Raw genomic sequence first — 26,428 nt, 5'->3', positions numbered from 1 at the left:
AGGCGCTCCCATTGTCTGTTGATTTCCTTCATAATCTTCCTGGGAATTTACATTTCTACTTCCTTGTGTTGAATCTCTTTTGTTTCCTATATCTCTCTTTTGTTTCCTATATCTCTTGTCTTCCTTTGTTTTGGGTTTATACAATCATTTTAGAAGAGCACCTCATCCAGTATGAGGTAAAATTATTAATATTTTGCATCTCTAAAAATTCTTTATTTTATCCTATTTGATTTATAGTTTATCTCTCCAAGGTTGAAACTAGTCTTTTGACAGTGTTGCTGTTCAGAAGCCAGGTACCATTTTATTTGCAGTCATTTGTATGTGACTTTCCCCCCCTCTCAGGAAACTTCAGTATCTCCTCTTTATCTCTAGAGTTCTAAAATTTTACAATAATGTACCTTGGTGTATATCTTTTTTTTTTTCCCATTGTGCTGGGCACTTAGTGATCTCTTTCAATATGAAGGCATGTGTTCTTCAATGTTGGGAATTTTTCTAAGATGGTTTTTTGATAACTTCCTCCTCTCAGTTTTGTTGTTTTCTATGAAATGATTCTATTAATCCTCTAATTTTCTTAACTTTCTATCTAGTTAATTATCTTTCCCTATTTCCTGTGTTATTTCCTTAACTTACCCTTCAATCTTCCTATTGTATTTTTTATTTCAGCAATTATATTTTTAATTTCCAAAATCTTTCTTATTCTCTGAATGTCTCCCATCTCCTTTTCCTAGCATGTTACACATACATAGATGTGATATCTTCTTTTGACTTGAGAAATAAAAATACTTATTATATACTGCTCCTTTAGTGGGTGATATTTTGTCCAAAAGTTCTATATGTTTTGGTCTCTGCCATTTATGTTAGAGGCTTTCCTCAGAAGTCCCATGACCTGTGAGTATTCACTTATATTCTAGATTGAAACACAGCAATATGACCTCAAAGTTGTGTGTGCATAGGCAGAGCTTTTGAACTGATGAGCTTCACTATATGCTTGGGTGGCCTTCCAGCTTTTTATTGGCAGATTCCCAGATAGGGAATCAGCATCTATAGGTCTTTTCTCTTTAGCCACTGCATTTCTTCAGCAAAATATTTTGCAGGTTCCTCTTAGGGAGGTATAAGTCTAATTGCTGGCGTTCTGGAGCTGAATGGAAGAAAGAGGCAAGCACCTTTCATTTAATCATTCTGTTTTTAGTCCCAAGCTTTTTCACTACTCTCTCCTATTTGTGGTATTCAAAGGCCTGAGCCTCTCTGGTTCAACTTCTCCAAAAAATAAACATCCTGTCTCTTCTAAGTATGGGAGTAAGACCCCGAGAAATCTAACTGCTTTTATGCGGTTTTCAGCCAACCTCCCTGTTATCAGTCCTCTTCCCATCCACACTTGCTACAGCACCTGGCGTCTGTGAGTCCTGAACTTCACCTGCACTGTTTGCCTCTTTCTCATCCATGTCACCTCTGTGCGGTGTCACTCGCCTCTCTGATGCTGAGTCAGTTATTGTTTCTCCATTCATTATCTGTCCTCATGTGTTGTGATTCAAGTTACAGATGGTGTGCTAGTTTCATTGAAGATGAGGTTTGTGTTCCATTTCTCAATTTTCCTTGTTTTGTATTGACTTCAAGAGAAGTATAGGGCAAAAAGATTTCCACTTATCCATTTTCAACTCAGATGACTGTTTCTTTTATAATCTGGGGGAAAAAAGCTATTTTCATTTTGAAGGGAAATCCAATTACACTGGTCATTAAGAAATATAGTAATGAAACAAATAGTTGTAACTAAAATTAAAATCACTGTAAGATTTTATGGGAGACTTGGTTATTTTGAAGATGGAAGAAGCTGAAAGGGAGAGATTGGATAGGGCTCTGGTAAAGGTGGGGATGTCATCAAAACAGAGGTAAAGAGCTTAGAGAGGTAGAAAGCTTCTAATATGGGAAAAATGAAAGAAGAAACACCATAATTTAGAAGTAGCAAAGAGGCAAGGTTAGGGAATTCATGCCCGGTGGAGTAAAGTTGGTCACACAGCAAATAAACTACTGTTTTTGTTTGTTTGTTTGTCTTTTTAGATTTATTTTATTTCTCTCCCCTTCACCCCCATTGTCTGCTCTCTGTGTCCATTCACTGTGTGTTCTTCTGCATCTGCTTGCATTAGCCAGAGGCACTGGGAAACTGCGCCCCTTTTTTTTTTTGCTTCATCTTGCTACGTCAGCTCTCTGTGTGTGCAGCACCCCACCTAGGGGGGCCACATTTTTTTCACACAGGGCAGCTCTCCTTGTGGGACGCACTCCTTGCATGTGGGGCACCCCTACGCAGGAGTGCCCCCACGTGGCATGGCACTCCTTTCGTGTGATAGCACTGTGCGTGGGCAAACTTACATACAGGTCAGGAGACCCTGGTGATTGAACCCTGGACCCTCCGTATGGTAGACAGATGCTCTATCTGTTGAGCCACGTCCACTTCCCTAAACTACTGTGTGAAGATGTTTTTATAAATAAAAGTGCCAGGCATTTCAGACCTAGGTAAGAATTTTTCATGTTATCATACTGGATTTTAAAAATGTTGGCACTGGGAAGCGGACTTGGCCCAGTGGATAGGGCGTCCGCATCCACATGGGAGGTCCGTGGTTCAAACCCCGGGCCTCCTTGACCCATGTGGAGCTGGCCCACGCGCAGTGCTGATGCGCGCAAGGAGTACCGTGCTGCACACACGGAGAGCTGACACAACAAGATGACACAACAAAAAGAGACACAGATTCCCGTGCCACTGACAACAACAGAAGCAGACAAAAAGAACACACAGCAAATGGCCACAGAGAACAGAAAACTAGGGCAGGGGGGAGGGGAGAGAAATAAATAAAATAAATCTTTAAAAAGAAAAATGTTGGCATTGATGTGTTGGTACTAATTATCTGCTTTGAGCTCCTTTATTATATTATATATTAAAGTGTAAGCTCTTAGGCAGTTGTTAACAAGTGTTAACTTTTTTTTTTTTAAGATTTTTTTTTTATTCTCTCCCCTTCCTCCCCCCAGTTGTCTGCTCTCTGTGTCCATTTGCTGTGTGTTCTTCTGAGTCTGCTTGTATTCTTGTCAGTGGCACCAGGAATCTGTGTCTCTTTTTGTTGCATCATCTTGATGCTTCAGCTCTCTGTGTGTGTGGCCCCACGCCTGGGCAGGCTGCACTTTTTTTGCACTGGATGGATCTCCTTACGGGGCGCACTCCTTGTGTATGGGATTCCCCTACACGGGGGACACCCCTGTATGGCAGGACACTTCTTGCATGCATCAGCACTGTGCATGGGCCAGCTTCACTACACAGGTCAGAAGGCCCTGGGTTTGAACCTTGGACCTCCCATATGGTAGGTGGGTGTTCTATCCATTGAGCCAAATCCGCTTCCTGTAGGTGTGAACTTTAATCAATGACCATTCATAGTCTTCAGCCTGCTTTGCTGCTTTTGCTTGTTGATTTTTGTTCATTAGAATTTTGTCAATGAATAACCAAAGCATCCTGTTGAATATAATTTTGGCTGTACTAGGTATTAAGAAATATTTTTTCCTAATGATTTTAAATGGTTATACACAAGTGAATTCACAGAATCAAAATAATAAGTATAATTACCAGATACTATTCAATGTTTAGAAATGGAACACTTTATAAGACAAGTGTGTATCATTAGTTCACACTTTTAAGCACTTTCTAGTCATTTCTGTTGCCACACAAGTTTGTTGCAATCCTACTACTTTGAAAATGGATTCAGGTGTCTATAGATATTAACTTGGCTCTTCAGATTGTTAATGCTACTCTGACATAATCAGAACTTAATCAGAATGTTGGGTGGTACTGATTTTCTCGTCACAAAATTCAACTTTTATTTGAAAATATTCAAGATTATAGAAACTTTCTCCCTCTCTCCTTAACCTCAATTCTGGGCTTAAATTTTACTCTACCTAAGAATACTTAAGTAAGTTACATTTACCACCAATCATTGTTACTAGTCTTCATGAAACTCAATATTTTACATTGTGAGGAAAGGCAGTGCCCTATAAAAGTTTATCTACTTGTTTTTCAAATTAACAAGAAGAATACCAGGAAGTATACATACAGAAATGTATGTTTAAAATGTCAAATTTTTATCTAATCCCATGATTTCTAAAAACTGGCTAGACTGACTACAAGGTCAGTCAGTTGACTGATTATTGAAATGAGTTCACAAAACTGCATTGGGGGGAGTGGATGTAGCTCAAGCAGTTGAGCTCCCACCTCCCACACAGGAGATCTTGGGTTCAGTGCCCGGTGCCTCCTAAAGTAAACAAACAATGGGCAAAGAGCAGACATGAGGGGGAAAGAAAAAAAAATAGCAAGGGAAAAAAACCTGCATTGAGAATGCTTGCTTGACATTCCTACTGTTTTGTGGTGACTATTTAATACGTTTTTACAGCTTTTATAAATCAAAATGATGATATCCTCAAGCAATAGGACAGGAAACAAAGAGAAAGGAAAGTTAAGGAATTATATAGGGTAGTTGTTCTCAAACATCAGTTCATAGATTGCTGACTGTCCCTTACAAAGATTCACTAGTCTGTTGTGAAATAAGAAAAATAAGGGAAAGGGAGATTGGCCTGAGAATATACTCCGGGACTAGAAATAGTTTACAATTCGAGCATATTTTATGGCTGAGAGTAAAAGACTGACTTTTTCTGATCCACATTGATAATTAGCACTGGGAAAGGAACTAAGACTATGAAATTATTAGTATATGGTAAAGCAATTTACTTATTTAAGTGGAAAAAAATATCTTGGAACTGTCTTTCAATATATCCTGTACTCTATCTTACTCATATATAAATTATGATTTTAATCTTGGGTCTAATTGGGCTTTTTTTTTCCCTGATTGGGGCTTAATACATGAACTTGACAATGTGAATGACAAGTGGTTACTGACATTGTAATTTTTTTTTTCCTTAGGTACATCCAGAAAGTGCCCAGAAGAAATTTCCTGCTGGAAAAACTGAAAAAGCAGTATTTATAATACTGGAATTTGTGGATAAATTGTTAAAATGGCAGAAAATAGTGAAAACAGTAGTAAAAATGTCGATGTAAGGCCCAAAACTAGTCGGAGTAGAAGTGCTGATAGAAAGGACGGTTATGTATGGAGTGGGAAGAAGTTATCTTGGTCAAAAAAGAATGAGAGTTGTTCAGATGCTGAAACAGTGAATACAATAGAGAAAACTGAAGTTCCTTTACGGAGCCAAGAAAGGAAGCACAGCTGTTCATCCATTGAGTTGGACTTAGATCATTCCTGTGGGCATAGATTTTTAGGCCGATCCCTAAAACAGAAACTCCAAGATGCTGTGGGCCAGTGTTTTCCAATAAAAAATTGTAGTAGTCGACACTCTTCAGGGCTTCCATCCAAAAGAAAAATTCATATCAGTGAACTCATGTTAGATAAGTGTCCTTTCCCACCTCGATCAGATTTAGCCTTTAGGTGGCATTTTATTAAACGACACACTGCTCCTATCAATCCCAAATCAGATGAATGGGTAAGCACAGACTTGTCTCAAAATGAATCAAGGGATGGTCAGCTAAAACAAAGAAGAAACATGGAAGAAGATGTAAACTGTTTCTCACATACCAGTGTACAGCCCTGTGTCATAACTCCTAACAGTGCTTCATGTAGAAGTGGTCCTATGACTGGTTCTGTGATGAATTTGGTTTCAAATAACAGTACTGAAGATAGTGACATGGATTCAGAAGATGAGATTATAACACTTTGCACTAGTTCCAGAAAAAGAAACAAACCCAAATGGGAAATGGATGATGAAATCCTGCAGTTGGAAACACCTCCTAAGTACCACACTCAGATTGATTATGTCCACTGTCTTGTACCAGACCTTCTTCAGATCAATAACAATCCATGTTACTGGGGAGTTATGGATAAATATGCAGCTGAAGCCCTACTAGAAGGAAAACCAGAGGGTACATTTTTACTTCGAGACTCAGCACAGGAAGACTATTTATTCTCTGTTAGTTTTAGACGCTATAGTCGTTCTCTTCATGCTAGAATTGAACAGTGGAATCACAACTTTAGCTTTGATGCACATGATCCTTGTGTCTTCCATTCTCCTGACATTACTGGGCTCCTAGAACATTATAAGGACCCAAGCGCCTGTATGTTCTTTGAACCACTTTTATCCACTCCTTTAATTCGGACTTTTCCCTTTTCCCTACAGCATATATGCAGAACAGTTATTTGTAACTGTACAACTTATGATGGCATTGATGCCCTTCCAATTCCTTCTACTATGAAATTATATCTGAAGGAATATCATTATAAATCAAAAGTTAGAGTACTCAGGATTGATGCACCAAAACAGCAATGCTAAGAAAAGGATAGGAACATATGAATGAGTATATACATATTTCCATCTCATATTTTATTTTTCTTATGCTACTTTGAATGTTCCTACAAGGGCAGTTGTAAATTTTACTGCCCTAAATCTTACTTCCTAACTAGTTTATTTTTCTTATGTACACTGATTGTTTAAGGTTACACAGTAGGGTTTAAAGGATATTTTTGACCACTTTTTTTTTTTTTACCATGTAAATTGTATGCTTAGCTTTTCCTTTTCTTAATTGTAATTTGTATATGATAACAAGCATATTTGAAATTTGAAAGGCTTTGCAAACACAGTGTAATATTCTGTATTTCATATTTTTCTTTAATTCTTTTCCTTCCTACATGTAAAATGTTTTGTTAATCTATGCCATCAATATTAACATAAAATATAGTTTCCCCATCCCCTTTACATTGAATTGTTTTAAAATTCTTCAGTAAAGCTGAGTGTTATAATTCACAATTCATACTAATGTACTTGGCTTTTATAATATACTAAGAGGGATGCTAAAGGTAACAAAATGATTTAAAGTAATGCATTTTCATTTTAAATATTAACTATAAAGCAGGATTTCTGAATTTGGTTAATCTGGCAGTGAGAACATGACATTTTGGAGGTTCATTTATTCTACAATGTGGCAGAGTTGTTATAACTGAATAGATCTTTCAACCTGGACAAGTTAAACCATCTCTAAAACCTAAATATTGTTCTTTTCTCACTGGAAGCTTAAAAAAAATAATAGCACTATTAATAACTTAGTCCTCTTGTAGAAACTCTGAGCCTGTTACTTTGGGGAGATTCCACAGTCTATAAGCAGCCACAGATCTACAGTGGTAACCAAAGAATACCTAAGTCATCTTGCATTATTTTAAATTGAACTTGACTATAAGATTCAAGAGGTAAACATGGAGTTCAGTATTCTGAAAGCTTAAAATTATTTCTGATCTTCAAGTTCCAAATAATTATCCCCATCTTCAGAATTATGTCTAATGTAGTCTCAAAAAAAAAAAGGAAAACATTTTGACAGCTATACAGTTTATACCATACTAAATAGTACTGGGCAATGGGTAGTAGTTTGTATTTACTCTCCCAGCAATAGGGAAGCATTTTTAAGAAACATCATTAGCCCAATATAACTAATAAAGATAAATGGAGTGATATCCTATCCAACTCATTTTTAAAAGAATCAATGAATAATAAATCTCTCCTTATACTCCTAGACAGTTACCCAACTTTTCTTCTGGTGGGCTGTCTACCCCTTTGTATAAATTGGCATTTTTAATATTTGATTTCTTGATGCTAATTTAGCTGTGTGAGGAAGTCAATTTAATTTAGAAATTTCCAAGTTAGAATAACATTTCTTAATTGTCACTGTTTTATGTTGAAGTACCATTTCCTTATTTTGCAGTTCTGCCTTTAACATAAAGATGGCATTTTTTAATAATAGCTTTAAAATAAATTTTTAGCAGTTATTACGAAATTAAACTAGGAAAATCTCTGCTACCATATCTTCTAGCATTTTTTTTCTCAGTGATCTCAAGACGTCTTGATCTCAATGAGAAGTAGCTATTAAAAAATAGCACCTCTCTTAGCAGTGATGAGGCCTGAGATATCATAACATAAATGCCAAGATAAATGTCATCTCTTCTAAAGATGATATTTACCTTTTTCAAAGGTAGAAAAATCTCATACTACCTCATCTTTATTGTACTTTTGTAGATCACTGAGAATCTTATAACCAATGTAATACTTCCTAAATAACTACCTTTGGTGAAAGAAAATTAAAATCAATAGTATGGTAAGACTCTATCCGTGATTATAGTTTTTATCAGAATTTGATAATAAGACTTTCTGTTTCTGTGAAACAATTATAATTTTAAATATTTTTCTTTTAAACATAATTTTTTATCAGTACAGAAAATCCTAAGGAAAGACTAGCTAACAAATATTAAAGGGTTAGTTTTATAAAGAAAAATGAAATATAATTATGTTGTCTTTTATAATGGTAAAAATTAGTGTTTATATGAAAGTCAAGATCTAAGTAGCTTTTCATATAATTCAAACCGGTTGCTAGTGACATGTTTTCTCTGGTTTTCTTATTTTTTCCACTTCGAGGTATTAACAGCTATTAACATTTTCTAATACTGCCATATCTGTAGCCTTGAAGTAGATGATCCAATAAATGAGAACAGGGAAGATACTTATTTACTCTAAAATGGCTTGTATTTTTTCCTTTGGTATTTGCTAGAGTGAAAAGAAATTTGGAAAGTAGAAATATAAAGACTTGAGAAGGGAATCGTTTACCACAAAGGGAAAAGAGAAGAGTAATAATAAATTAATGTTTTAAAACAGTGTAAGGGATTGGAATTTAGAAAGGTTAACCCTTCCTCTGGGACTTTGTGAGGATGTATTTGGAAGCATGTCCAGCATTCAGAAAGTAACTCACACACACACAAAATATAATTAAAAGTTAAGTTTCGAGAAGATGCGACGAGTTAAAAATGTATCTAAATATAAATTTTGGACATGGTGATACATTTGAAAATTGTATATTCTGGAGTTGAGAAAGCATTCAGCATGGTGGAAATATGTAGAGCTTATTGGCAAGTAGGACTGAGCTAAGAGAAACAAGATAAAATATTAAAATTACGAATTTAAGCATTACCTCAGGGAAAAAGCCTTGACGGTGAAAGGGAACTACTTAATTGCTAATAGCTAGTCTGGACCAGACACTTAACTGCGCTTTGGGAATAATGCTGCACTATCAGGAAATAAACTTGACTTTTCTATTTCTCTCTAAAGCTTTTCAGGACATACCCTGTCCCACCCACCCCCTCTTTTTTTTTTTAAGCTCTGTAATTCATACTGTAATTCCTGAATATGCTAAGTGGATTTTTTTTTAGGTTCCTTAAACATTTTTGTATGAAAAGTCATATGTGGTCTTTGAATAACCATGCCATTCACTTAAATAATTCATAGAGGGACTGCTTTAATTTAAAGGAAGACCTAATAGGAAGAAGATTAAAGGAAGCTTTTAGTCAGCCTGTGGCTGGATTTATTGATTTGGTGATCAAACCTGTGTCTTTCCTGAATTTCAGCTAATGGCCAACTGTGGTCAAAGAGTGGCTTTCAGTTAAAGTTTTGACTTATTATAAATAATATAATGTCTTAGTAATTAGAAATCCTTTAGAAAGTACAACAAATGTGGCAAATAGGACTCATATCATTATACAAATTCCATTTATTTTTATAAGAAAAACATACCATTATCATTTATTCATGAGCCAAAGCCATTAAGATAAATCAGCTTCCTGTCTCTCTTCACTTTGGATCATTTTATAGATCCACTTAATAGAGAGCTTCCTTCCTATGAAACAAAAACCTTAAGACCTAACTCCCTTATAAATATACTCAACTTTTCATTTAAAAAATGGTTTTTTGTTGCTTTTAGTTATAGTCAGAGTCCAATAAACAACTTAATATATTGATTTTGGTCTAGCAGATTTCACAGGAAAGTATGCTTTTAATTTTAAGAATTATTCCTGAAGACAACTTAAGGGGAAAAATTTTAATGTAAAACAGCTTGTGTCGCATTAAGTAATTTAATGCCAAAATGAATTAAAGATTTTAAGTCAAGCAAATCTTTATTTCTACTTAGAGGGAAAAAAAACTTAACAATTTTTGTTGTAACAATCAGTTTACACCCATTCTTATTTCTAAAGAAAGAATCGAAAGCACAAAGGGTTTTTCTTTTGTTCTTTTTTAATGGCCTGTTGGAAAATTGAGCTGTGCTACGAGAGTCTGTCTATACTATTCTAATACATTAAGATAATGGACATAAAATGGGCATAACTTTTTAAAAATAGACTGGCTTTCAATTAGAAATGTAGACTGATATAACCCAATGGAAAGGGATTTAGGGCACATGAATCCTGTTCTAAATAAAGCCAACATCTATGATTTACTTTCTAATTTTGAGTAGATTATTCAGTCCTAAACCTTTTTTTGCTTTCATTTCCTAATACACAAAATGTAGGTATACTTGTCACTTGGCTTCCTATAAGTTAATTCTTCAGTTAAGAGGTGACCCTTAGGGCATACTTGAAAATGATTATTGTACAGCTTTAAGTGGAGTAATGTGATGATAGATTTTCAAAGTATCACCTTAGTGGACCTGTATAATCACAGTCATGTCTTAGTTTGTAATAGTCTTTCTTGGCTTGATTTGATAATAGAGATAACAGTACAAATTTGAATTTTTGGTTTAGACTCTGCAGTTAAATGAAAATTGCAATTTCCTCCTACACTTAAGCAAGTTTATGTAAAATTGATGTTTGCCTAAGTTATTTTAAAAATTGATTTTTAAATTTAATGCAACATTTTAAAAAGAATAAATGTAAAAATAATCACTTGCCAATCTGTAATCAAATCTAAGCTTTCAGACTTGAAAGCCATGGTGTGAAACTCCAAGGTTTACTCAAAAGTATACTGCCTTTGCTAGAATTGGATAAACTATAAGCCAAGTATGAACTTGATATCTACTTGAATGTACAGTTTAAATAATGACTTCACAAAGCTATTAGTACTCTTGTCAATCAGGCGTGTATGATCCTCTCTCCACCCCTTCCTCCCAAAAAGTGGACTATTTTTATTTCTAATCATGAAGTTGAATGTTTCCTTTTGGATATGACTTCAAATAAATTGATCTGAATAAATATTCATTTCTTAATTAAAACTTAACATATGGAATCCAAAGGCTTTGTATTTTGTTTTAAAAACATTGTATGGCCTTACCTCTCACATTCAACTTCAAACTTGAAAAAAATTTAAAACTCTAGCATCACAAATTTGCTAAGTTATACACTCCTTGTAGTTTTTCATGTGTCAATTTGGGTCTTTCAAGAAGCAGATTCCAAGATGTGATTAGATGTGCCAGAAACTTATGGGAAACACCTGTGAAGGATAAAGGGAGAGGAAACAGGAGAAGGTGGGGGAGTCTAAAGACCACATTGTGGGTCTGACCTAGTAAAAGGAAGGTTTGGGTAGGGTGGGCTTCAGACTGCAGTGCAGTTTTGAAACCACGTGGGAAGTCAGTTTCTAAGTAAAGTTTGCCCGTGGGGGATACAACATGGGACAGGAAGGGCCTGGCTCTAGAACCTTGGAGCAGCAGGGAAAAGCTGGAGGCTGACAGTCATTGTCATACACAGGGCCACAATTTAGGTGAGGTGTGTTAGGTGCTTGACTTAGGCACAATTTTTCTTTTTTTTGCAAAAAATGAAAATATTTTAATGCAGCATTTTAAAAAGAATAAATGTAAAAAATCTATGATGAACAAAATAACATTTTAGATAAAGGGAGAACCCGTATTACTGATTTTTCCTTTTGCCTCAGGCTTCAATAGGGCTGCTTAAGAAACTGATGATTGCTTCCTAGAAGGCAGAGTTGGTTGCTTGTCCACACTAGTGTGTGACATTACAGAGCCCTCTGCCTCTATCCAAAATTAGGTCTTAGGTATCTTCAGTTCTATTGCTCATTTTCACTATGAGAAGTATATGCTATGGAGCACACCCAGAGGTAAGTCTTCATCTAGAATAGATAGTTCATAGCCAGTGACCAGCCAAGTGACCCACCTGCAGCTTACACAAAGAAGCAAAACGATGTCGGGGTACTGCATACTTTTAATATATTTAACAAATATTTTTTTTATACATCTAGCTTTCGCTGTTTTTGCACACCATGTAATTACCACAACTTCATTACTAAGCTACACGTTCCTTACTTGCTGGAGCCATATGTCAGTCATCTTTTGGGCCTGATACTGAGTACATACTTAATGGTCACTCAAAAATGAACACGCGGATAGAAAAGGGATCGATCAGGAAAGATCTGAAAAGACAGCTGTTCCTTTAGTTAATTTACCAAGCCACTGGCAAACGTCCTTTTCTGCATTATTCTCCCCTGATCCCCCCAGTTTTGACTCATCGGTCTCCGTGTCTTCTTGCTGGGCCTCCTGCTTTGAGGCCTGGCTGTAAAATCCGCTGCGCTTAGGGATCCAGAATCTGCCCTCAACCCACTCAAAGCAACAAGTTATCTGTTTCCCTTGAGCAGCCTCGAACTTCACTGGCCACAGGCGTTTCCCTCAGATCCTAAGAACTTCGGAAAACCGGGGAGTTTTCCACCCGCAGGCTACGAGAACAGCCGAGCCATCAGGCCTGGGTTGGACGCAGTGCGGCCGGGAGCCTGCGGGGGGCGCGCGCCGCCGGCGCGAGAGGAGAGCCCGGGAGCGCGGGCGGGAGGGAGGAGCTCGGGCGGGGGAGGCGCGCTCGGCACTCGGCGCTTCCTGTTCCGGCGCCGGGAGGAGCCGCGCGCTGCTGTTGCTGCTGCTGCTTCCGCCGCCGCCGCCCGTCAGGCTGCGCTCGGTTCTTCAGTGTTCAGTTCCTTCGTGCCCATCGCCGCTCCTACATCTTGCTCCGGGATCGGATCTTGCCGGGTAAAGCGACTTTGGCGCCAGTGGGAATAGCGGAGGGGACCAGGAGAGTTTAGATTGAGGGACGGGCGGGCGCGGTAACGGCGGTGCCTCGAGTCTCCTCTGGTGCTTGGGCCGTGGTCATCTCCCTGGGGCCTGGAGCTAAGCGTTTCCCTCAGCACCTCCTACGGGCTCTGCTAGACAACCACCCATCGCCCACCCGGGGAGAAGGCGTCCAAGGCGGTGACGTCATGCCCGGCGGGTTTCTCCGAGCGTGACGTCAGTCCTGGTTGGGGGCGGGATCCGCTCCCCTCCTCCACCCACCCGGTCGGGCGCGACCCGCTCGCAGGCCTGTTGGCTCCGGTTGATCCCAGATTCCCTTTGTTTCTTTGGCACCAAATGAGTGCGGGCCTCGCGCCCCTTGGCCCTGACTTCTCTCCTCCCATGTTCATTAACTTACAATAAAAAGGGAGAAAAAGCTCCGAATTAGTTTATTAGAGGAGTCTGATTGTTATTTAAGATAAACCGCAGAATGACAATGTTTTGGTTATTCACTAGAGAAGTTGCTAAGAAAGAAATACGTTAAATATTAGATATTCACGACAGGAAATAGGTGCTGAGCTCTGTAAAAATTTTTTTTAGGATCTTGGAGTATATGATGTATTGTAGCTTAACCGTTTTCCTTTTTACTGTAGAAACTGGTGCTTTTTTTTTGAAGGCGGTACCGGACCCCTGTACCTTGTACATGGGGAGCAGGCGCCCAACCACTGAGCTACACCCGCTCCCCAAATAAAGATTTTAAAGCTGAAGTGTCAAACCAGGCTCACTTGACTGAAATTTATTTTTTTATAGCATTAATGTTAGAGAAATACACATTTGTACACCTGGTAATTGTAAAAGCCTGTTTTGAAAACGAACTCAACTATTACCGCAGAAATAGTTGAGAAGTAATTTGTTCATTAGTGTTTTGGAGGAAGGGAAAATAGAAATTTTGGTTGCTACTGGTCTCTAACCCCCTGTTCAAAAAAGTTTGCCCCAGAAACTTTTGAATTGAGATGCATATATGAGAATGTTCTCTTTCTCTCCAGGAGAAACTTGTAATACCCATCCCCAGTCTCCTGAGGCCAATGTGTTTTGGAATTTAGAAATCTTTAGATTTTTATCTTTAAATTTTGGTATATAGGTGATAATATGCCCAATAGGGTGAGTGGCAGCCTCCAGAAATCCTCCTTATATTTGTGTAAAACTAGGTGTGACTATTCACTCTTTTAAGTGGAGATTAGTAGAAACTACAAATAGCCTCAGTTCAGATTTTGCCACCAAATTGGGAAAGTTTCTTTCATTTTCAAAAGTTTTTGGAATTGAGTACTGCGTTTAAGGGTTTGTAGATCTATAATAGTGGTTACATTAAAGCTAATATTTGTTGAATTTTTGCCAGATAATGATTCAGAGATTTGTTCGTTTATTGTATAAGTCTCACAGCAAATCTGCAATGTAGTTACTAATCTGAGGTTTGGAGAGTTTAATTTGTCCAGGGTCCAGAGCCAGCCATTAAGAGCTGTAGTTTAATCTAGGCCGTCATTCTTTTCAGCATTCACTTTTTTAACCAAACACTTACCTGCATGTGTACAAAGGAAGACAAGACAATATGTTTTGTTACCCACCCACTTTTTCCGGGCACACTGTAGGCACTTGAGTCCCACTTAATCTCTCACGTTACTAGTATGTTCTTTATAGTTGAAGAAACAGATTCATTCAGGTGAGCTGACTCTTAAATGACTGAAGACGATTCCAGATCCCTTCCCTCTTCTGCTATATTCTATCAATCTGAGCTCTTCGTACTTAACCCACAGCTTCTTTCTTGACTCCCTACTTTTACATAAACTGCTTTTTTCCTTAGAGCCCATCCCAGACCCACATCCTGTTATAAGAAGGATAAGAGGGGTGGGGGAGTTCAAGGTTACATTGTCCTTATTTTAATAGCTAGCATAATTAGATATTTGGGAGAAAATCTAGGCATTTTTGCATTCTGAAAATCTCATTAAAATACTGATATCCAACTCTGCTTTTTACCTTTTTTAAAATGGATGTATTCCCTAAAAATCAAATTGGAATGCTTTCAGTTACTGTGAACACTGTTTATTCTACTCATGGAGAGTGGGTCACTTTACACTTGTACCATAACACAAGATGTGATCTGTTTCTAGTTCCTTTGGTCAGGACTTCAGTATTCTAATTATAGGAGTCTAACATTTCTATCTTTCAGGATTTTATTTTGAACTTAAAATTAAAGCCAGACTTGTGAATCTGTTTAATTTTATTAACTTGTGGAGTAACTGAACATTTTTTGTTTTGTTTTGTGACTAGTTAACTGTATATTGCATATATTTTGCTTTTCAACAAATGAGAGGGAAAATAGTAATTACAAAAATCTGAATAGCAAGACTATATAAAATTGAATGGGTTGCTTTGTTAGATTTAGGTTATCTACATCAGAGTTAACATGAACTTTGATACAAAACCAATTTCTATTTCAGAAAGGCTCATCTTGCTTGAAAAGCATGTTAGTACTGTGGACACTTCAAAATTGTCATGTATTAAGAAAAGACTTCCAGTGTATATAAAGTAGTGTGTCTTTTTACAGTAAACTTTTAAAAAAATTTCTTCTAGTGTTAGTCTGAAAAATGTACTGTTGTGTGATATACTGTAGTATAAAACACAGACTTTAACATGTGAATGAGTTGTATTTGCTCTACATTCAAGATGTGCTTTTTGATATTCTGAATAAAAAGCAAGGATATAAAGCCTAATAAATGTGACTTGGTTGGCATCATATTTTTTAAATCATTCTTCATGGTGACCAAATCATACATAAAAAATAAAACTCCAGGAATGCAAGGATGGCTCAATATTAAGCAGTCTTTGAGTCATGTGTTTAACTATTGATCTGTCAAAGGAGAAAAACTGAGAGATCATTTCATTAGACACCAAAAGGTCTTTTGAAGAAATTGTGTCTTCTCTTGTTTTTAACTAGCAAAATAAATCTAGTAATATAGGTATTAATAGAAACATCCATAATATAGGTATAAATAGAAGAAAGTGAGAATCCTACTTAAACATTAGAAGCATTCCCAAGAGAGTTGGGAACAATACCATTGTACTTGTAAAAGAGAAAAGAGGCATAATTTTGCCTGTGAAATTTTCCGAAATAAAGTTAATTGAGTAATATGGCTGCTTATAAAAGTAATATATTAAAAATTGAAAGACCTTTCCTGAATATGAACAACCAAGTAGAAAATATTAAAAAACGAACCTATTTAAAACTCCAAGAAAATGTTTTAACAGTACAATCTACCTTGTAAGGCCTGAGCAAGAAAACAGAGTAGTAATATAAATGAAAATTATAGGAACTAGAAAGACATACCTTATTCAAATGAGATTTGGTATCAGATGTCCCCTAAATTAGTTGTAAATATAAGCCATTCCAGCCAGAATACCAGCAGATTTTTTCTAACAAAATGATCTAGAAAAATAAATGAAAATATGCAGCAAAATCTGAAAAATGAACAATAACAGGACTACGGACATTACAGCTAGAATATATATAAAACTGTTGTGATTAAAATGGAATGCTCTGGTACAGATCTGGAGAAAAGAATAGAGTCTGTGATACCTATGGGAAATGACAGAGGCTATAGGAATAAGATCATGCCTGGGTTTGAACCCCTTCTCTACTTGTCAGTCTCTCTGCAACCTTACTTGTTAAGTTTCTTTTTCTCCAGTGGTAAACTGGGAGTAGTTATGGAATTTGTATCACAGGGCTTTGGGAAATGCACCACTTAGTGTGTGCTTGTTCCATAAATGTTCAATAAATACAGTTTTCAATAGTAGCAGTAGAATGTGTTCAAGGTGGCTTGTCCAATCAGTTGATTATTCAGCAATTATTGTTTAGAAGAAGAATTAAAATTTAAACAAGGAAGGTCAATAGTAAAAAAAAAAAATACTGTAATATGCATAGGTAAAATTTTCCTTTAAGCTTGGAGTAGCGAAGACCCTTGTAAATATATTACAGAATCCAGAAGCCACATGTAGGGAAAGATTGCTAAATTTGACAACATGAAATTAAAAACTTTGGTTATACTTTAAAAAGACCATTTTAAAAAACCAACAGATAAAAGGAACTTAGGGGAAAATGTCTCGTGTATTAGAGACACGGCTAATTTCCTTACTATCTGAGAAAGCAATGAGGAAAAAAGATGTACTTACTAAATAAAATGGTCAAAACAAAAAAGTATATACTATTTTATTCCGTTGCCATGAAGTCAAAGAAGCAGCAAAATTGAATCTTAAGAAAGGGATTGCTAAGGGTATAGGGGAGGGTTCATTGGATTTTTCTGAAGTGGGGAAAATGTTCTATATCTTATTTTGGGTGGTTATAGAGGCATATATAAGTTTCTTAAGAGCATTTAAGATATAAGCATTTTACTAAATGTTAATTATACTTTAAAGTTTTTTTATAAAAGTGGTCAAAGGACATGAGCAACTTTACAGGAAAAGAAATGTAAATGAGATTGAATATAAAAAGGTACTCTACCTTCCACATAACTTAAAGAAATGCAAGTTAAAACAAGATGCTAAATTTTAATATTGGAAGAGATTTATAATTTTAATAATACCTAGGGGTGAAAGAGAAGTTAGAGGAAAAGGTAAGATTATAAATTAGCGTGTACTTTTTGGGGGAAAAATGTGTTTTTATCAGATGGATTTTAAATAACCTGATCTGTTGATTCGGTAAATTGTACTTCTTTTGTGTTTTTCTGTCATAGATTCTTAACAAGTGAACAAAACATGTTCAGATGTGTTCACTGTATCATTGTTTAAAACAGCCCAAAATGCTAACAACTTAAACTGCCACCAGAATGAGATTATAAACTAAATTATGGATCATTTTTGTACCCTGTTCAGCTAGTTAAAAAGATGAAGGCAATAGAGAAATGAATTATAATGGAAAATGGAAACAAGTTACATTTGTTTTTCTTTATATAGGAAATAGGTCTACAAATTATTAGGTTCCATTTATATAAAAATCAATGGAGAGCCGACGTGGCTCAAGCAGTTGAGCTCTTGCCGCCCACATGAGAGGTCCAGGTTCAGTTCTCAGTGCATCCTGAAAATAAAACAAAAAGCAAAACAAATGATAAAACAAACTCAGGGAAGCCGATGTGGCTCAGTGATTGAGCACTGGCTTTCCATATACAAGGTCCTGGGTTCAATCCCCAGCCCCCGGTGCCTCAAAAAAAAGAAAAAATGCATGCGTGGAAAGCTTCTTAAAGAATATATAAGAAATATTCACTAGTTGTGAAATATTCCTTCTTTCTTTTTTAGGAAAATGTCTGATGAATTTTCGGTAAGTCGGCACATTCATCCTTGATAAGTTTTATGGCCCTTAAGAAAAATGATAGTCTATGCTTTTTATTCTTAGGTTTTTTTGACATGTGACTTTGATAGGTGATTTGACTTAGCTTACTAGATATAACATTCTTCAAAATGCATTGAGTAGTATTTATTTCTTTTTGAATTGTTTAATTAAGAAATCACAAACATGATTACTTCTGTTCTCTTTTAGTCTGATAGTATAATAGCTGACATTTATGAAATAATCATTATATTCCAGGTACTGCGCTAAGTGCATTACATGAATTTTCTAATTGCGGTCTCAACCCTGAAATTTTTTTAAAAATGAGAAACCTGAAGCTTAGAAGATGTGATTTGAAGTAAAGCCAGACTTCCAATTCAGATCTTAACTCTAAATTTAATTCTGTAAATCACTATACTGTATTTACACAGCATAGAAATGAAGCAATGTGTTGATTAGTTGTATTTAGAAAACTTCAGCCTTTCTGAGGAATTTCCATTATAAAGTTGGGAGTTGAGTTAACCCTTCAAGGTTTTGTATTAAATGAGTTGCTTTGAAACTGAACAGTTTAGCTTTTGAAGATGCTATCAAAGTTTATAATCACTGATCCCATAGCTCACTATTCTGTACAAGTTTGGCATGTCTAATCATGTTTGACTTGGCTTGTGCCTGGATGAGATAGATAAGACGTGTCTATTTTGTATTCCAGTTGGCAGATGCACTACCTGAACACTCCCCTGCCAAAACCTCTGCTGTTAGCAATACAAAACCTGGTCAACCTCCTCAAGGCTGGCCAGGTTCCAACCCTTGGAATAACCCAAGTGCTCCGCCTTCTGTGCCATCTGGACTCCCACCAAGTGCAACACCTTCTGTGCCTTTTGGACCTGCACCAACAGGAATGTATCCCTCTGTGCCTCCCACCGGACCACCTCCAGCACCTTTTCCTCCTTCTGGACCATCATGTCCCCCACCTAGTGGTCCTTATCCAGCCCCAACCGTGCCAGGCCCCGGCCCCGCTGGGCCATATCCTACACCAAATATGCCCTTTCCAGAGCTTCCTAGACCATATGGTGCACCCACAGATCCAGCTGCAGCTGGTCCTTTAGGTCCATGGGGATCCATGTCTTCTGGACCCTGGGCACCAGGAATGGGAGGGCAGTATCCTACCCCTAATATGCCATACCCATCTCCAGGGCCATATCCCGTTCCTCCTCCTCCCCAAGCACCAGGGGCAGCACCACCTGTACCATGGGGCACTGTCCCACCAGGAGCTTGGGGGCCACCAGCACCATATCCTGCCCCCGCAGGCTCATATCCCACACCAGGACTCTATCCCACCCCGAGTAATCCTTTTCAAGTGCCTTCGGGACCTTCTGGTGCTCCACCAATGCCTGGTGGCCCCCATGTGAGTGTTTAATTTGTTATTTAATGTGCACAAATAGTCGCATAAGCACAACTGAAAGATTGTTTCTTTCTAGTTTTGAATGAAAGTTTGGAAAGTTTTTAAAGCTTTCTAAAAGATGGCATATGTATATAAAATGAGTAAAAATGTTAAAATTCGGGTTAAAGCATTTAAATGGATGAAAGTATAAGTTAAGTATTCCTGGTACTAAAAACGGGAAGAAAATTGTCTGGAGATCAATCTCTGCCTGTCTGGCTTGATATAAAGATAGATTTTTAAAAGAATCCAGAGCAGTGGATGAATAACTGCCCATTTTTCAGGTAACCTTCCATAGTGTTTTTCAGCTAAGGGTTTGTTAAATCCTTAGCAGTATTGAGCTCAAGCTTATACACCTCTTCAGTATTATCAGCTAAGTATAATGTATGCTTTACTCTTAGTCTAGGCTAGAGTAGGGTTTTCATCTTAGTTGAGCAGCCTATCAAGGGCATATGACCAAATAGAAAGGCACCTTCCTACACCATGAGGTAAACTAAGCCAGTATCCAAAAACAGTCATGATTCCCCTTAGGAAAAAAAAATTGTTCTTAGCATACAAAGTAACTCTTCAGATCCCCAACCAGATAAATCAAACATCTCCCTCAGCTGTAAAAAGAAAAAAAAAAAAAACTCAATAAAGTACCCCTAAAACTTATTCCTTTCATTAGTGCTTCTTGCTATATATATACTTTAAAAGAAAAAAAAATTATTTTTTTAAACATATGCCAAGCTAACTAAATAAAATGATGTGCTCTTTGGATTTATTAAGAAATAAATTTATTTTAAGCCACAAAACGGAGTTTAACTATTTGCAAAATCTAGTAGTTGACCTTTTCTTTTTTCTATTGCAGTCTTACCATTAAGTTAATGGACGAAGAGATGACGCTTTGCTTTTTGAAGTACATGTATATGCACATGAATGCATATATAAAAATTGCTGATTTCACTATTAGAGGGCATTCATGAAAAGAACAACTCTTGCACCTCTCAGAGAAGATATCTGCCTCTTGTACTTGGATGTACATTTGGAACAATCAGATAAAAACGTAAATCATTCAAATGTGATTTTTATTTGGTTTTCATGGAAAGTTAAAGTGATAAAGTATATTGAATAGTTCTTTGATAAAATTTGTTTAAAACAAATTTTCATTTTGTTTAAATTATGAAACTACACACTTAAAAATATAAGAAATGTGGATTATTGTTAGATCTGCTAACTTCATTGGCAAATTATTTCAAGTATTTTTCTATAATCACTTTTTCCCCAAATAAACACACTTTGGAAACAATCATATTGCCATAATTTAAACAAGTGATGCCTCTAAATATTTTGAGCTGCTCTGTCTGTAGGATAAATAAACTTGGTCCTCTTGAGATTGCATTTTGGTTATACATTTTAAAACTGTCATTAATTATTGTCATAGATGTAGCGTTCATTAACTGGCCAGTGTTCATTTTTATCCTTTGTTTAGTAAAAACTTTTTCTTCATTTTGAGTTCCACCCAACTTGTTCTGTTTTTAGCCAGATAGGTTGTACAGCTCTAAAATCTGCCATTCATGGAAACATTTCTTTTTAATCCAGGTCAACATACATGTAAATTATGTTCTTAGAGAATTGGTGATCTCTTTTTATTGCTTTAGAATGGATTATGAGGTGTCCATACTGTTTGGGGAAGAGTTCAAGGAAGGAAATAATTCTCCCCTTTGTTTTGAATCTCAAACTAGGAAACCCTGGGAATGGCTTCATAGAAACAAGTAATTTACATTCCCACAAAACCTGAGGCAGCAATGCTACCCAGACCATTCCCGGTAGTCCCACTCTCCTCAGTTCTTTAGAAGGAACACATCCCTTAATTCCTCCCTGATGTGGAAAACTGGCATACTCTAGGGGTTGATCATTAACATATATTGCAATTACATTTAGAGAACCTTATGTCATACAGATATGACTGTTCTCTTAGTACAAGTGTGAATCAAAATATGTATCTGTCATTCAGAGTCTGTTGGTGATATGTCATTTGTCTCCTGCATAGTTTCCTGGATATTTGTAAAGCTTATGGCTAACAGTTCAATTCTGTATTTGTGGACAGGTCAGTAGTTGAATTGAGTGCCCTTCTTGAAAAATTTATATCTTAACACATGAAAATAGTAAATTGTAGGCCTCTGCAATTGAGTTTAAAGCAGTGTGACTATGTTGCTTAAGTATTTAAGTATTGTTTGTAACTACCAAAACAACCTGTGTAGCTTTTTGGCAAAAAATAAGGTTCTTAGATTTAGAATAAATGAGTTTGACAGTAGAACTGACCTTGTTGTCAAATAACATTTTGAAACTTTGAATGTATCCATTAGATTTCTAAAATATATGTGGCTTTCTTAGACCAGTATTGGTGAGATTTATGCTGGATTACACTTTTTTGTTGAGAAATAAAATATTTAGGAGTTGATTTCTCCTATAATTAAAATGTCAAGAATGCCAAATGCTGCCAATTTAATGGTTTAATAGCTACCTCCTTTTAAAAAAACATGAAGATCACCCTTGAGAGGGACAGTCAGTGTTTAGGCCTTCCTTATTTTAAGTAGATGATAGATTTCAAACTTTCAGAATTGATAAAAGTGGAAACTAATTTGTTTAGATATTTTCAGACTAGGGGATGTTGTTAGACAGCTCTTACATAGTGGCATTCATAGTCTTTTTTTCTTCAAAGGCAAGTAGCAGCTGTCTACAATATCCTTGGATTCTGTTATCTGTAGTTTTAATTTATAAGGCAGGTAGCCATAGGAGGTGTCATAGCATAAATCATCAGTCAATATCATAATGTCTGTTAATGTGGAAAGAGGGTGACAGGTAAAGTGAGATGGTAGGTAGTAAAGACGCCTCTCCTTAGAGTTTAGGTTGTCTTACGTTGAGATAAATTGCCATCTCGGACTTTAAATGCAATAGTTAATGCCTTGATAGAGAGGATGTAGTTGGACTAAAAGAAGTAGCCAGTTTGGGGATCTGTAATTATGGAGTCCATTGTCCTGGTTGTAGGAAAAAATCTTTTATTAAAGGATTTGTAGGGACATGAACACAGGATTAGGAGATTACTACTTCCTGTAAGTATAACAACTTTTTTAGTGGCCCATACTGCCCTAGATCACTGCCATTTTAGCCCTTTGTTTTTAAGGACTTTTCAGCAGTATTTGGGAGAATTTTTTTAAATGTAAGAATGGGAAAAAAAGGGGATAATAAAATTTGCTTTTATTTCTGCAGTGCACAATTTCTCACATTGGGGGAGTTCTCAATTCTTGTGAGCACTCTGGGCCAAAAAATATTTTTAGGTTCAGGACGAGTTAAGAAAAGCAGAAGAGGTCCCAATGAAAGAAGGGATACAAAGCATCTAGGATTGTTTTTTCTTTACAAGGGAATAATGTTGCTTTCAAAACAAGTCATGCTAGGCAGAGATTGGTTTATGGAAGAGAATTGATAGAAAGTAGGTTTAGTCTTAAAGGGAACCCAAATTATGGAATATGCTAGCATCTTGGGCTTTAAAAGAGCAAAGATTTTAAAATATATTTGATAGAGATAGTTGATGTGTTGAGGAATTGTGTTTCTGGGGCTGGAATCTTAGATTTCAAAATAAAATATAGTGCTAAGGTTAAAAACAAAAAAAAAAACCTTTTTAATAGAACTTTTGCAGGGTACAGTATATCTGCCTTAGGTCTACATTCACATTTTCAGTTTTCAAGAATCAAATGCTCCTTAAAGGAGTACTCAAAATGCATTGGCTTCTTTTCTCTACAGGACTCAGCCTTACACTTTTTTGTGCATATGAAAAGGCTTACAGCACTGACTCCACAGCCCTGTTTTTTGTAAAGTAATATATTGACCATTCAGGAATAATTAATACATTTTTTAATTACCCAAGAACCTCCTTTGTTCATTTTACTGTTATTGTTTTCAGTAAACAATAATAGGGCAGAGAAGAAGGACAGGGGGAGTGGTAAATTTTTGGCCTGGACGAATCACACCACTACAATGGAATAATGGAATTTTTTCTAGGAAAAAGGCCAATTATGCCCATTATAGTTTATCTCACAAATAATTAGTGCCACCTATTTACTTAAGTGTGCAACTTTTGAAACTATTTGTATAGGTAAACATGGCTCTAATCAAAGTTTAACAATCCTGTGCCTAATTTGCATATTAATCACCTACCCTTCTAAGTAATTAGTGCCAGTGTCTTCCTTCTCATCCTGAATAATGTAGAGCTGGTTTTATAAAATGCCAGTTGTAAACCCTGGAAATTAAACTTAAGCACAGACCTTTTGAGTATTTTTTAAAGAGCATAAACATAAGTTTAGATAATTCACACTGATATACTGTACTATGCATAGAAAGTGATGGGTGGTTTTCAGGGAAGACTATAATCTTATAGCAATATTTAGTGTTGAAGATAGATGCTGTTCTTTTTGCAGAATCCTGCCAAGTAGAACAAAAATTGCCAATAAAATAATCAGTATTAATAAAGAAATGCCATGCAAGCTTCTGGCTCTAGAAGACATCTGAGGACTACGTTCATTCAATAAACATTAAAATGTCCGTGGTCCAAGTGCTTTGCCAGATGCTTGAGATACAGAGATGAAAGATGTCCTTAAGAGGCTCACTGTCTAGGGGTAACATTACAGAATTAATTAGTACATCCATTATTAGTTTATAAAGATCAAAATAGTATTACTGTTAGAAATTGTAGACCAGTCTTTGGACATTTTTTAAGGGCAAAGTTTGGTATATGTCATTTTTTAAAGCAAGGAATTGACGTTTTTTTCTTCAGAAGTGTGGTGGTAGTGCAGCTATTCACGTGTGCAAAGTAATGTGTTTTCTCACTTTCCCCCTAGATAAAGGCACTTTTCTGCCTGTCACTGATTAGCAGATGCTGACTTGTTGCCATTAAGTAAACTTGACTTTTTATGCGTGTTCTGTACTTTTTTTGTATTTTTTCTTGAAATTGTGATTTTTCATCTACTTTTTAATGACAGATTTAATGTATGTAATTGTCTATGCATTTTAAGTTAAACTGCCTAAAATGTGATTTGACACATATACATTTGTTTGTATTAAGAACTGTAAGCAATCTGTTTGAGATGTTAGGTTTTATCACCTGCTGCTGTATTTGTAAACAAAGACAAATGTTGCTTTAAGAAGTAATTATAATTAGGAATAGTCTATTGATGTGATACTTAATATTTTTAAAGATAAACTTGTTTCCTTTTGTGTATTATACCTGAAAACTTTTTTAAAAAAATGTATTTTCATGGCTTCACAGTTTTTCCATGTATTTTATTCTTTAGACCCAATTCTGGTCTTTTCTGAGCAACTTGGAGCCTAGCTAACTGCAAATTACTTCTTTTAAACAAAGAAGGGGGGAAAGGCCTGAGACAGACATCCCTCTGCCTGTGATCTGCATTCACTAAGCATTTAAAGAGGCTGCCTGAAAACAACTCATCCTCCACAAACCCTCTTTGAAGCAACACGTCCATTGTGATATTTTCCTCTTCTCCTTTCAAGATTAGGCTATTCTTGGTAACCAGATTATCTGTGTATGCGATGCTAGGGAACCTTCCCTTTCTGCTCCTGCCTCCACTACCCCCATTTTCTTTTTTGCAAGGTCTGTTCTTGTATAATTGCTGTGCATTTGTGAGGGCCATGTTATTAAACTTGGTATAGTTTGCCATTTCCTTTCCACGGGAGGTTTACTAGCCTTAGAACCCCATTGTGAGTGAGGCTATGAATTTGTGAATAAGTTATAAGACATTTTACTTTTAAAAAGGATCTCTCCATTTTGCTTCTTAATTTGACATAATGAAACCGAAATTTTAAATGTTTTTTAATGTCTTATTCCATATACCCTAAAAATAACCACCTAAAATGGAACTGTGAGATAAGTAGTGAAATACAAGACCATTTGCAGCAGGGCCAGGATTTTTCTGATAAAGAAATGACATTGCTTTGACAAATACCTGCCTCCCTGGATTACCTGACCCAGGCAGGTCCTTTTTTACTCCGTATTAATTCTCTTAGGCTCCATTCCTTCTGCAACAGATTCCCTGAAGCAAAATAGAATCCTATTAGTTTACTTCTTTCAAACTAGACGGTACAGTAGAATTCTAATGCCAGAAGACAGTTTGTGCCATGGCATAATAGAGTTTCTTGTAGCTTTTGAAAGTGTTTTTCTCATTTGGGTCAGTTTATTTTCCTGCTGTGTTTTGTAGCACTGTGGGGTCCCAGGGCTGTTGGAGGTGACCAAGCCAGTAGTTCTTCATCCCACTCTCCTTCCCACCTCCTTTCACTAGAGCAATTCACTCTCCTACTTTTTGCATTTTATTTACTGATAAGTTGTTCAGGGGAAAAAAGGTTTTGCTGCTTTAAAGATTTTTAAATTACTATTGGAGATGACCATGTCTCCTAGTTCAGATTTGCTAAGATCATACTCATAGGTTCACAAGTGTAATTGAATCTCGGCCATTTAAGATTCTAAGCCATACTTAAAATGTTAGCATCACAGAAGTAAGTGGAAATTTAACATTGATGAGTTTTGTTATGCTGGGCCTCATTTAATGGTCATTTAAACTCCAGCAATCCTTAAAGGTAGACTGAGGGATAAAAAGAAAGCCTCTCTTTATAGATAAACTTTAAAAGAGTAAACTTTCAAGATGATACCACTTATAAGTAGTGGAGACAAATCTTC

The 26,428-nt window shown here is 36.3% G+C and overlaps 2 protein-coding genes across 2 annotated transcripts in view; both read left to right on the top strand.

Moving 5' to 3' along the window:
- Nucleotides 1-11,130, top strand: part of SOCS4 (suppressor of cytokine signaling 4) — a 28,080-nt gene extending 16,950 nt beyond the window's left edge. Inside the window, exon 2 of the mRNA XM_004472780.5 lies at nucleotides 4,952-11,130. Coding sequence (XP_004472837.1) covers nucleotides 5,044-6,369 — 1,326 coding nt within the window. The 5' untranslated portion in view covers nucleotides 4,952-5,043 and the 3' untranslated portion in view covers nucleotides 6,370-11,130. The remainder of the gene's footprint in view (nucleotides 1-4,951) is intronic.
- A 1,599-nt stretch (nucleotides 11,131-12,729) lies between these two features.
- On the top strand, nucleotides 12,730-25,003 carry MAPK1IP1L (mitogen-activated protein kinase 1 interacting protein 1 like). The gene is made up of 4 exons (XM_004472781.4): nucleotides 12,730-12,871; nucleotides 18,233-18,254; nucleotides 18,973-19,668; nucleotides 20,552-25,003. Exons 2-4 carry the CDS (start codon nucleotides 18,237-18,239, stop codon nucleotides 20,561-20,563), a joined length of 726 nt encoding a protein of 241 aa, XP_004472838.1. The 5' UTR covers nucleotides 12,730-12,871; nucleotides 18,233-18,236; the 3' UTR covers nucleotides 20,564-25,003.
- The last annotated feature ends 1,425 nt before the right edge of the window (nucleotides 25,004-26,428 follow it).

The sequence above is a fragment of the Dasypus novemcinctus genome, chromosome 3 (assembly GCF_030445035.2).
Source record: "Dasypus novemcinctus isolate mDasNov1 chromosome 3, mDasNov1.1.hap2, whole genome shotgun sequence".
Classification (NCBI taxonomy): Eukaryota; Metazoa; Chordata; class Mammalia; order Cingulata; family Dasypodidae; genus Dasypus; species Dasypus novemcinctus.
Note: the sequence above shows the minus strand (reverse complement) of the source record. Positions and strands in the feature narration are given on the sequence as shown.